The sequence below is a fragment of the Heliconius melpomene genome, chromosome 13 (assembly GCF_056956725.1).
Source record: "Heliconius melpomene rosina isolate 202511_hmr_F chromosome 13, ASM5695672v1, whole genome shotgun sequence".
In the NCBI taxonomy this organism is placed as follows: Eukaryota; Metazoa; Arthropoda; class Insecta; order Lepidoptera; family Nymphalidae; genus Heliconius; species Heliconius melpomene.
The window spans coordinates 1,682,435-1,694,783 of record NC_140401.1 but is presented as its reverse complement, the minus strand read 5'-3'; the positions used below and the strand labels follow the sequence as shown (position 1 = coordinate 1,694,783).

The 12,349-nt window shown below is 30.0% G+C and overlaps 2 protein-coding genes across 11 annotated transcripts in view; one reads left to right on the top strand and one right to left on the bottom strand.

Annotated features, from left to right (window-relative positions):
• Positions 1–522: 522 nt before the first annotated feature.
• Positions 523–3,413, top strand: kri (uracil phosphoribosyltransferase krishah). Its single transcript, XM_085195789.1, has 4 exons — positions 523–733; positions 1,136–1,328; positions 1,574–1,741; positions 2,107–3,413. Exons 1-4 carry the CDS (start codon positions 606–608, stop codon positions 2,287–2,289), a joined length of 672 nt encoding a protein of 223 aa, XP_085051915.1. The 5' UTR covers positions 523–605; the 3' UTR covers positions 2,290–3,413.
• A 536-nt stretch (positions 3,414–3,949) lies between these two features.
• The window catches only part of Lmpt (four and a half LIM domains protein limpet), a 123,122-nt gene continuing 114,722 nt past the window's right edge, over positions 3,950–12,349 (bottom strand). For all 10 annotated transcript variants that reach the window (XM_085195780.1, XM_085195778.1, XM_085195779.1 and 7 more), the window contains 3 exons: positions 7,260–7,429; positions 6,745–6,931; positions 3,950–5,925 (listed from right to left, as the gene is read on the bottom strand). In XM_085195780.1, coding sequence (XP_085051906.1) covers positions 5,768–5,925; positions 6,745–6,931; positions 7,260–7,429 — 515 coding nt within the window. In that variant the 3' untranslated portion in view covers positions 3,950–5,767. The remainder of the gene's footprint in view (positions 5,926–6,744; positions 6,932–7,259; positions 7,430–12,349) is intronic.

Sequence of the window (12,349 nt, the reverse complement as noted above, 5' to 3'; positions counted from 1 at the left end):
GATTCATACATGAACAGATATCCATATCTGTAAATATTGAGATAACATTAAATACGACCTATGTATGACTCATAAGTAATTTTCGTTATACAACATATCTGTTATATATGTATAGATATAAGAAAAATCAGATTCAGTACCTACTTTGGTGAAGAAATAAAGTGTCATTTTTTATCTTTAGTCATATAAATGCAATACATACTTTGAAAAGGAGAAAGTATTATATTAACTAAAATTACCTTGATATGTATATATGCATACATATATCTATAATTTTAATCAGGATCTGCGTGATTAGCGATCTAAATACATTCAAAATGACAAAATTGAGTTATACATTTTTATATAAACTACAAAAGAGCATTTTTCTAACGTGGTTATTAAAAATGTGTAATATAGACATAAAAATAATGTTTATTTGTAATGTGATAAGATCATATTCATATTTCATCATACTGGTATTGATCTTGACCTTCTATGCCGAGCTTTATATCAGCTGACAGATATGACATTGACAGAACAGAACTTAACAAGCATTTGACATTTGCACCGCGCAGTGTTTTGATCGTCAAGTTTCACATTGTTTTGCAATTTATTCGTCGAAAATGGATTTAATTGATACTGATATTCGTCAATGGGATGTTAACGATGTTAAAGAACAATTTGGTGATAGTCTGATGTTGTTACCACCAAATGATAACATCAAAGAACTCCAAACAATTCTTCGCGACAAGTAAGTGAGGTTACAATATGTTCTTAAATGTTATTTTTAATCATCATAATATTATATATTTGCAATTCATTTGAATAATTTTTGTAGTACAAGTCAAAAATAGTTTTTTTTAGTGTGAAGAAACGTATATCAATAAATGTTTGGTGCCTCGTTCTAATAAATAATTGCAGATGAAAATAGTAACACCACAATACAAAGAATATAAGTGACTTAGATCCCATTGTAAATTTTCTTAAATTTAGGGCTTACTCCAAAGAAGTATTTTCTCCTCTGTTATTTATGTAAATAATATTTTTTAAATTAAAACATATTGTTTTGTTCTTTGATATTTTGTAATATATTTAAATAATGTATATGACATTATACTTAACCAATTATATAACTAAGCTTATTGCATTACAGAAATACAACAAGAAGTGACTTTAAGTTTTATGCAGATAGACTAATAAGGCTTGTTATAGAAGAAAGCTTAAACAATTTGCCATTTACAGACTGTGATGTAGTGACACCTACGGGAGCTTTGTATAAAGGTCTAAAATATGGTTCAGGGAACTGTGGTGTGTCGATTGTTCGATCTGGGGAAGCTATGGAACAGGTTATTTAGTTTAAAAATACTTAAATAATTAGCTGTGTCTGTCTATAAAAGTGGCCAATAAAAACTTGTCAGAGTTCACACATAGGAAATAAAATTACTTATTTAGCAAACATATTCAAATTTAAACATAGCAGATCTGACGTTACATTACACATTACACTACTACTAATAATATCTGTTTTTATTATCAACTTAAAACAAATTAATAAAAAATATAGTAGTAATAATAAACTATTATATTTCAGGGCTTACGAGATTGTTGCAGATCTATACGCATTGGTAAAATATTAGTGGAAAGTGACAATGACACACACGAAGCTCATGTGGTGTATGCCAAGTTCCCAGAGGATATTGCTCGACGACAAGTTTTATTGATGTACCCTATAATGTCTACTGGCAACACTGTTAAACAGGTTAAACCTTAACAAACACTTTGAAACATTTTCTTTGCTTAATAATTATAATTAGAATTTTCTAGCACAAATGATTTGTTCAATTGTAGTTTTACCTATCATTACATAAGATTAACAACAATGTTCAAATTGTTTAACATTTTTTTTTATTATTATTATTATTATCAGCTTCACGCTGTATCCCGCACACAGCAAAGGGAACCTAGTGTTCCTCACTTTCCACGGAATTCTGGAGGTATTGTGTGTTGAGCGGCGGAACTCAACGCCTCGCTTTGCCGCGACAGCAGAACAAAGAAATGGAAAAATAAATTTAAGTTTTTCACTTGATTATTCTTTGAAAATAACTTTCATCTTCCTTTTTCCAGGCTGTAAACGTTTTAACACAACATGGCGTAAAAGAAGAACGTATAATACTATCTAATCTATTCTGTACTCCGGCAGCAGCACAGGCAGTAGTAGATTATGTACCAAAAATGAAAATACTAACATCTGAACTGCATCCCGTTGCTCCAAACCATTTTGGTCAAAAATACTTTGGGACTGACTGATATGAGGATGACTTTGAGGTTTAAAACCTCAAATTGGGTACTTGAATTAGGTTTTTTGCTTTTGTGCATTTGAAATTGTGTTTATTTTATTTATTGTTTGTTTTTATTTTTGACTGCTTTAAGGCCTTAGGGGCCATAAATAAATTGTTACACAAATTTCTTGATTTTCCGTCCTCAGTCCACAGCTGGTTACTTTTATGAAACTTACCTAGACTTACATACCTACTTACCTAGTGTGAAATTATTTTTATTCAAGTAAATGTTGTAATGTGGCTAATATTTATTTTGGTTTATAATTTTTTTTAAAACATAATTCATGTACCCAAACTGCACTATAGCCAAATTGTGTTGCTATATTGATGTATACTCTTTAAAATACATAAAGCAATTGAAAATTTTACAAAAATGCTTAAAATATGTGTGTTACGAATAGAGTATTATTATTGTGATCTTGTAAATATAAGAGAAAAAAATAAGTTTTTATTAAAGTAACTACTATACAAAGTAGTACTTATTAGTTTGTTGTTTTATTAAATTATTCTAAAGAATAGTAAATTGGAAAAGGAATTTTAATGGTTTTTTTAAATAATTTAGCTTTATTGTGTAACTCTTGTTAATTTAGTTTGTTATGCAACTATTACAATAAATAAAAAAAGAAAATAATTCTATAATAAAAATATTTGAAAAGAAACTGAAAAATGTAAATCTACTTCCACACTATAACTAAAGTTTATGTATTCATACCACTCATACAATATTATAGATATGTTTTATATCTTTTGTACATACAGTATAATCTTCTTTAGCTTTACGCTGTATTCATCACATAGCAGGGTAGGCGAAAAGAACCTGGGAACCTAGTGTTAAGATACTTCGAACCTACAACCCTTCTCACGTCTTCATTGCCATGACGGCCTCAAAGTGTGTATACAATGTAACCATTTCATTACTGTAAAAATAATCTTTCTTAATATTTTCAAAGAAAATATGTAAAAAATTCTTAACGTAAATTCTAAAATATATTGGATGTCTATTATAGTATAGTATTAGGGTATTTTCATTAAAAGTATGCACTTTTATATGTATTTTGCTTAATAAAATAATAAATTATTTGAAAGCACATAGTAAGAGTTTCCTTTAGATTTTTTTACGAAGATTAGGCAGCTTTAGTTAAATTTATCAGAATTTAAAATATTATATTTAATAAACTATTGTTTTATTTAATACTCATCTAGGTAATCATGAACAAAATTACACATGTTACATATGAAATTTAAATTTATATCAAAACGGAACTTTGTCTCTTATATTACTTTAATATTAAGGCAAACGATTTCCTTAAAAAGTGAGAGAATCAATATTTTATATTATAACATTATATTTTTCAAATTTTATTAAATTTGCTACTTAGTAAAATTGACAAGCAATTTTTTTCTGGCTTAATTAAAAGTTTTTTAAAAAGAGGATTTACAAAAAAAACATGTCCTCTTATCCTTGATTACGGTGTTCCGAAAGAAATAAATACAATAACCATGAAATTAGCTGTAATTGAGATGTTATCATGTTAAGATTACTTATAGAAATAACTAGCTGCCATTTATTTATTATATTAATACTAATAAATAAAGGTACAAGGTAATATCAAAATAAAAACAAACGATAAAGTTATTTCGATCGTTTAATACAGTTTTATAGTTTATACAATCTATGGAGATACACGACGTATTTATTAGATCAGATCACACAGCTAAGCAAATTTAAATTGTATATTAATTATAAATAATTAATCTTTTTTAATTAACAATTCAATAATTTAACCCTTAACGACTTACCCTTACAAAATGTTCCCCAGACGCGGTCTTAAAGGACCTCAAAACACAGGTGTTATACTTAAAATACGAGTCTAGACTAAAAAAATAGTATTCATCATTTAAAAATAGACATTCAATTACATTATTGTAACGATTGGCTCCCATTAATATTAATAAGAGAACAAAAATATTTATTTTATTATTCATTTTTTATTATTAGTAAAAACTAGATGACTGTATGTCACTTAACAATATTGTTAGGAAGCTAACGGCCGTTAATATGGCAACACTTACGTGTTAAAACGTTATAATTTGACGGCTTTTAAATAAATAATTAAATAATATAAACATACAATTCTCGATACAATATAGTTTCTTACTTAATCTATGTTACGTGGCTTAATGCAAGCACTCATATACATAAGAAGCTGGCAACACCGGGTCATGACGCCGTGACACTTTGACGTTGTGACATAACGTCATGACTTCATGACACGACAACACGTTTGTCATTACAACATAAAATATTAAATTGACTTAGATAAATATTAAGGCATCATGTGAATTGCACTCGGTCGTACTCAATTCGTTTATAGAGGACGACGGCAAAAGCGAACAAAAAAAACAAATAGCGTACAAATAAGTACTATACATAATAATTAATAATAATATACTATAATTAATAATATCGACACTGTAATTAGTGAAACAATATATATAAACACCTTAAAAAGTAATAATAATATGAGAAGCGAAATTAAATATTTGTGCATTCACAATTACATACAAATATTCAGGGTAAGTATGTATATATAAATATATTTTTTTGTGATTTTTTCTTCATTTTCGTATAAAAATATGGTCGACGAGTATGTTTTAGACGTCAGCTTCGTCGGTTTGGTCGTTGGACATTCGACGTAAATTGCACCAGTCTCTCGCTTTTGCGACTAACGGTAGGATCGTTTTGTCGCTGCACAGTACAAAATAAGATTTAGTCACTATTAGTGTTGCCAGGTTTTAAATACTTTTATGCTGTATAATGATAACAAACTAAGTTATTTTCTGATTCAGAGAAAACTTAGTTCTTTTTAAAGCTTCATTACTTTCCATTAAAAGAAAGTCTAAAACTCTTGAGTATTCAGTAAAAGATCTTAAAAAATAATATTTTATTTTGAATTTATTAATTACATAATCTCATAATCTGGCAACACATTAGTTAAGTTGCACTCAAACAAAGCGTTAACAGATCTAAAGCACAAGTTTAACATTTCAAAATTTTCACAACATTAAATAAATTTATTTATTATCAATAATAATTTAAACGTAAGTATAGTAAACAGTTAGATTATAAAATGCGAGAGACTTGCGTTTGTTTTTATTTTTTTATTTTATTAGTATTTATATGCATTTACGTATGTTTACATGCATGTATTTATGTACTAACGACACCGTAGCTACGGATTTAGCAGTTTTTAAGTGTAGGCTGGGTTAAATAGGGTTTTGTATAAAATAACAAAACCTTAACATTTAAAAAGCTCTAAATTATAGCTGTAGTGGTGTTAGTATATAAATACCATTTATTTATATGCATTTATGTTTATTTATGCGCATTTATCTGTATGTGTGTATGTTTATATGCATTTTTTTATCATATTTTTTATACGGATTTACAGTAGTTTTTGCTTAGCGCACTCTGGGCACAGGATGTCTTGTGCGTCGGTGATGAACCCCTTGCCCACGAGCGAGGTGCGGCACTGCGCGCAGATGAAGCAGTCGTTGTGCCAGTGGCGGTCCTCGAAGGAAATGAAGCGGGTACCACCTATGCCTGGAATAACGTGAAAAATATATTGCTATTATGAAATAACTTACATAGTGTTGGTTATATATTTTGTTTTATGTGTTTGAGGATATTTTGTTGTGTTTATAAATAAATTGCATTCTATGTATTAACGATTATTAATACATATATGTATACATATATTAAATAATGCAAATGTGATGGTTTTATATAAATAATGTTTTAAATATACAAATAACTGGCCACCTCTGATTGATATTTTCCCTTTTATAGAGGGTGGAAGAAGCAGCGCTTCTTTTACTGAAACTGCATATAGGGTATAATGTTTCATACCTCAACAGTTCGGACGTAGGATTTTTATCCATACCTATATTTCGTGTGACGCACACATACGTGTGCGACGTTGCCGCTTTGACAGGTAAGTGTGTGCGTATTTATGTTATACTTTACAAATAGCTTTTTATTTTAAAACGATAATTTTATTATTTATTTTGTTTGAAAAAATAAGTTTTTCATTTTTGGGAATTATTTTTTTTCTGAAGGCTTTCTGTTAGGCTTTTATAGAGTAGTTAAAACTGTGGTTTCATCTAAAGTGGTGCTGCCAATTCCACCCTAGGATATGTACGGTGAAATATTGTGAATTGATATAGAACTAAGTTGTTATTATCATCGACTGCAATAATACTTAAATTACACACTTTCCTGCAATAAGTTACCTTCACTTTGCCTCTCAAGTGCTCTTATTCGACCATTCTAAACACAACCACTCACAACAATCCAAACACTCTGTCAAAAAAACAAATAAAGTGTCATAACACTACACTACTAACAGAAATCTAAACCCACCAGTAATAGGCTTAGTACAAGACGTGCATCGCTTAGCGAACAGCTCGCCAAAGCAATCCGCGCAGTATGGGCGCTCGTCCCGCGACGTGAAGCGCTGCCCCGCCAACGACAGGTCGCAGTTGCTGCACGTGAAGCACTCGCGGTGCCACGGCTCGTTCTTGTACGTCACGCCGCCCTGGTTGATGATCTGGTGGGACGGACACATAGACAAATACATGAATAAACTATGAATTGAGACCATTCGTGGCGCACGGCCACAAAGTGTGCCTGTAAACGCGTGTGGGTTCCATCCCCACTTGATGAAATGAAATATTTATTTCATTTTATATTTTCATTTCTTCGCTCTGGTGCCGGATCAGAGTGGCGTTGAGTCCTGCCACTCCAATAGGCAATGCCTCCAGGATTCGGCGGACAGTGGGTAAGGAAGTCTCTTAACACTAGGTTCCCGCTGCCCAGCCTGCCATATACGAGATAGAGCGAGAAGCTGAAAAAAATATTTAAAAAACAGCAAGTACCTTGTTACACTTCACACAGCGTGTAGCAAACTTGTCCTCATAGCAGCCAGCGCAGTAGATCTCCTGCTCGCGCGGGATGAAGCTCTTGGTGCCGATCGGGTTCTTGCAGACCACGCAGCAGAAACACTTCTCATGCCATTGCCTTGCTTTGTACTCCATTTTCTTGGTTCCTGTGTAAAAAATATAAAAATTTTGTTAAAAATGGGTTCGCAAATGACGGAAAAATCGTAGTACAAAACATAATATTGAATGTAATTGTAATAAAGTATCCGCCTACACATGTGATGGTTTTGGGTTCAATTTCCACTCGAGGTATATTTTAATTTTAAATAACTTTTTAGTTTATAATAAAATAAGATAAAAATGGAAAATAGTGTGAAATGAGCCAATTGCTCATTTACAAATGGTAATGGTAATGGTTAAGTGGTATCCAAAATATATGCATAAGCAATAAGGTAGAATTTAGATCTCTTCTCCTTCTAGATATGGTAGAATAGGATATGATCTAAAAATATACCTTTATAAAAACCTAACCTTTAATCTTTATAACCTGTATAAACATCTTGAGAAGAAAGTATTTAATTTAAAAGCAGTGAGTACTTAAGTTGATAAAAACATAATTATATACACGATAAAAGGCATCTGAGAAAATTCGGAGAATCGCAACGTGCGACTGCTTCACTGGTTAAGGATGACAAAGAAAGAAATATTTTCTTTGTTTAAATAAGGTTTTCCTGAGAAATAAATATTGAAATAAAAAAAACAAATGAGTGTCAAAAGAAATAAATTTAAAAATATAATTTGTAAAAATTACCGTTTATTTTATATTTTTAATTGTATTGAATCATTTTTAACAACCTAAAATTTATATGAACTTTTACCGATAGATGGTAATTACAAAGCCGTTATTTTCTTAGTAGCTTTTAAAACATTTTTTATACAGACTTACTTTAGTTAACTTTAACGATGACGTGATTCTTAAAGAATATTAAAATACCCATTACATTTGTGGGAGTGGCTTTGATTTATTGAAATAATAAACTAGTTAAGATACAAAAAACGATATAGACCTTTGTTATTATTCTTCTTTTAATTTTATGCAATCAAAAGGTGTTATTTTTTAGGTTAAAGGATATGTTTTCGCAATTATATCATAGTTGAGAGATATCCAACAGTATATACGGTGGTAGTGAGTTCGATTTTAATCACGATAATTTCTTTAGTTAACAAGTCTTGTGGACTTGAATTTGGAGAGGGGTTCCCACACTCAATGGACAACAGAAAAATAATAATTAAAAGTTGCTTTTGCATAAAGAGAATGCGTAAAGACAATTAAAATATACGGCTTAAGAAGTTCTAAGAAAGCTTTTTAATATAGCATTTACAAAATAATTTTCGTGTAAAATACTAAAATACTTATACATTCTATGACAAGCATACAAAATGGTATATATTCTGATTCGCGTGATATGTTTTGAATCGTAAATTGCATCGCTCGCGTGACAGCGGAGTTGTATAGGAACATCTGTCCTTGAAAAGCGATGGTATTGGCCAGGATATTTGGGTGATGCACGCGAATATGCAGGTTTCAAGGTTCATCGAACTACCCATAATATATCTACATTTGTATAGAGATATTTATCGTGTTTTACCGTTACGAGAGTAAAGATTTATTACCTTTTATAAATCCGTTATTATATATTTATTATAATTATTTCACAGATAATGTGTATCTCATATGGTTTTTATTTTATTTTAGTCGATATTCATAGTTTAACTATTGTGTGATAATTATAGTTCTATACGGAACTGGGATAATTAAAGAAGAATTAGTAAACTGCGTCGTCACATTGTGGTTCTAGTGGCGTAGTGGCATAGCATTAACGCCATGGTCGTGGGTTCTGTTCCCAGTCAGAGAAATAAACTTTTCATTCATTCATTTCCTCTGTCTGGTAACAAGACAAAGCCCAGTGTTGAGTTTTGTCATTCAATACGCAATGTCTTAAAAATAGGCGGTGCGTAGGAAACAGGGTGTCTATACTAGGTTCCCTCTGTCTACTCTTCTATATATTTTTACAGTAACTTCTTTTTTCACATATACATGTAAAAGTATTATTTATATAAATATATCTATTATTTTCAAAATTGATTTGATTTTACAATCCTCGTCGTGTGGAGTTTAGGTACATTCAAACTGCATTACAACGTTAATACAAATGTATAGTTCTGTAATTAATACTAGAAAGTTGAATGTATAAATTAGTATTTCTAAAATAAATCACAAATGCAAAATATTTCATTTTGATAGCAAGGTTTACAACTTAAAGTAGTCAATTGCTATTTTTACATCCAATTTACATACATTTACAGCGTTGCTCTAAAAGAATAAAATTTGAATAAATCTATTGATATTACCATAACTACGTTTGCTTGAATTTAAGATAAGAGGTAAAAAATATGGTATGGTTGTATTATAGATGTACTTTTTTTACTTTACATTGAAAGCTCTGATAGGTTGCAAGACCTTTATGCGAACTCATATTTTATCATTTCAAATTTGATTAAACTAGAATAGGTAGGTATACCAAATAAAACAAAACTAAATAACCAATTGTAGCTCTGGGTGTTTCCCAAGAAACATTTAAAAAAAGGAAAAAAAACTTAAAATCTTAGTTCAAATTATATAGATAGGTTAAACAACCATGTCTTTTCAATTTAACTATATATCAATCACAGAAATCATTTCAAATAAAATGTATAATAAAAATCGATTTTACGTCGCAGTATTACCGCGTAATAGGTACCTATATAGTATCACGAAGTTATAAAACTTTTAACAAGGTTCATCGACTTTATAGTTTTGATCGTAGATTTGAGTTTAATAGCCGAAGTTTGCAGATTAGTAAAACTTATATGATATATTACTTTGCTTATTTTGTTTAAATATATATCATATATTAATACTTAATATGGTAAATTTTGTAAAGGCTACGTGTCTTATTACATATATTTTAGATACTGTATAATTATTTCTTTTCTAAACGAACTATACTAAAAATAACTCCTCTTATTTATTATTTACAATATTGTAGATATTATTTTGAGCATTACAGTATATTCTTTATTTTTTTTTGTAAGTTCACGCTGTATCCCGCACATTTTCTCTCTTCTTTGAGTGAGAATCGAACCGTTAACATCGCGTTTAGAGATAGACAATATTCCCTTGCGCCGCTACGGCCTCATTTTTTCATCAGAATTATATCTAACGCCAATATACTCGTAGTTTTAAGTTACCAACGTTAATGCATAGATTAGGAAGTTGCAAAGCTCAGAGGTGGCGTCGCGTGACAATATCGATTTAGTTTTGTTCCTGATATCGATACATTCGGAACAGAGAACTTTGGTTTGAGTATTTACTTATTACATATTCCGATCTTGTCCGCTGTTTGATACAAATTTGCATTCTCTTGAGGATTTGTACGGAATTTTGATTATTTAAAATTATTGTATAATTTAAATTATATACACGAAACAAAAACTGTTTAAATAGCTCTAAAGTAAATAATTATAATCAATCGTATTTACTCAGCAAAAAGCTTTTACAGCATAATAAATGAACTTGTTACTAAAAGCTTCCTTCCTATACAGGTGTGTCCTTGTCCCATAAAAGTAAAGACAATATCGTCAAAGTCCTAACTAGATATTTGGTTTGCAAATACGCAGTGGCCACCACGCACCTACGCTCGTAACTCAGCTTTATTGCTCCTTTATTGAGCTTACCTTGGTTTGTTCGCCACATATAGAATTATAGGCATATTTACTTAGTTTATATGGCGTAAGTTGTGTTTACATGCTAAATTAGAGCCTGTAAATGTAGATTTTTCGAATGACGTCACAGAAAACATTTTTTTTTGTTTTCAGTAAATAAAGGTTCCACTTGGGGAAGGGAATTATATTAATTACGCCGCTCAACGCGTAATATCTCGGATTTTTATATCGTTTCTCGGATTTCAATGACAAGAGGAGAATAGAGTGTCCTGCTATATGTTCGATGCAGCGTGAAACTGACAAAAAAGATAAACCTAGCGTACTTAAAAATAAAAGTGTAAATATCTATATAGTAATATACATGAGTTTATAAATTTATGTTTATTCTAAAGCTTTTCCTTAATATTGAGGTGTGTTAAATATATTTTAATTGTAGCTTGCAATTACTTAAAGTGGAAATATATTAGACGACATTCCTTACAAGGCGTCAGCAGACTTAATAACCTTGTTTTGATAAAATAAGCATATTACCAGACAGTGTAAGCTGTAAAGGATATTATAATACTGATTATTTACTACAATGTAACGTATTTTTTAATAATACCTAGATGGTAATGGTTGATATCGTTCAAAAAGATCGTATAAGAAATTACTTATTTTCATAATAGCAGATCATTTACGCTGTGCTGTCTATTTACCATAGCGAGAAAATAAATATATTTAATGTCCTCAATTGGGAATTGTACCCACAACCGTCGTTATCTCAATATGACATGATGGCCTAAATAAGTTAATCGATTATTTTATTAATTACGATAAAGATATTTATTCATTTCGCCGTAACATTTTATGAAGATTGTAAAAGATTTTAACTTAAAAGCTTTTATAAAGTTTCACATTAAGATAATTTGACTTTTCATTTAAGTTCAAATAAAGTATTACAAGCAAAATTAAAACTGTATTTAATAAATGATTATAATTAAATTCTTAAATTTAGCATAAGTAGAAGTTGTTAAGTTATACCTAAATCTTTAAAAAATGAAAGGGATGAATACTTTTTAGTCGAAATAAAAAAATGATACATATTTCTATATATACAAAAATCTTCGGTTACCTAGATTAACACACAAGGCACAGACAAAATTATTGGGCTATTTTTAGCAAGTTTTTACTTGAAAGGCAAGTAGGTTAGGGAATGTAAGGGAGCAGTAAGAGAGATTTCCTCAAAATTCCATTAGTATTGGGAAATATTTCGTTTTTCATCCTAAAGTGAACTTAAACAAAGTAGGTGGCGGTCACTCGTATAATATACTTATACAAAT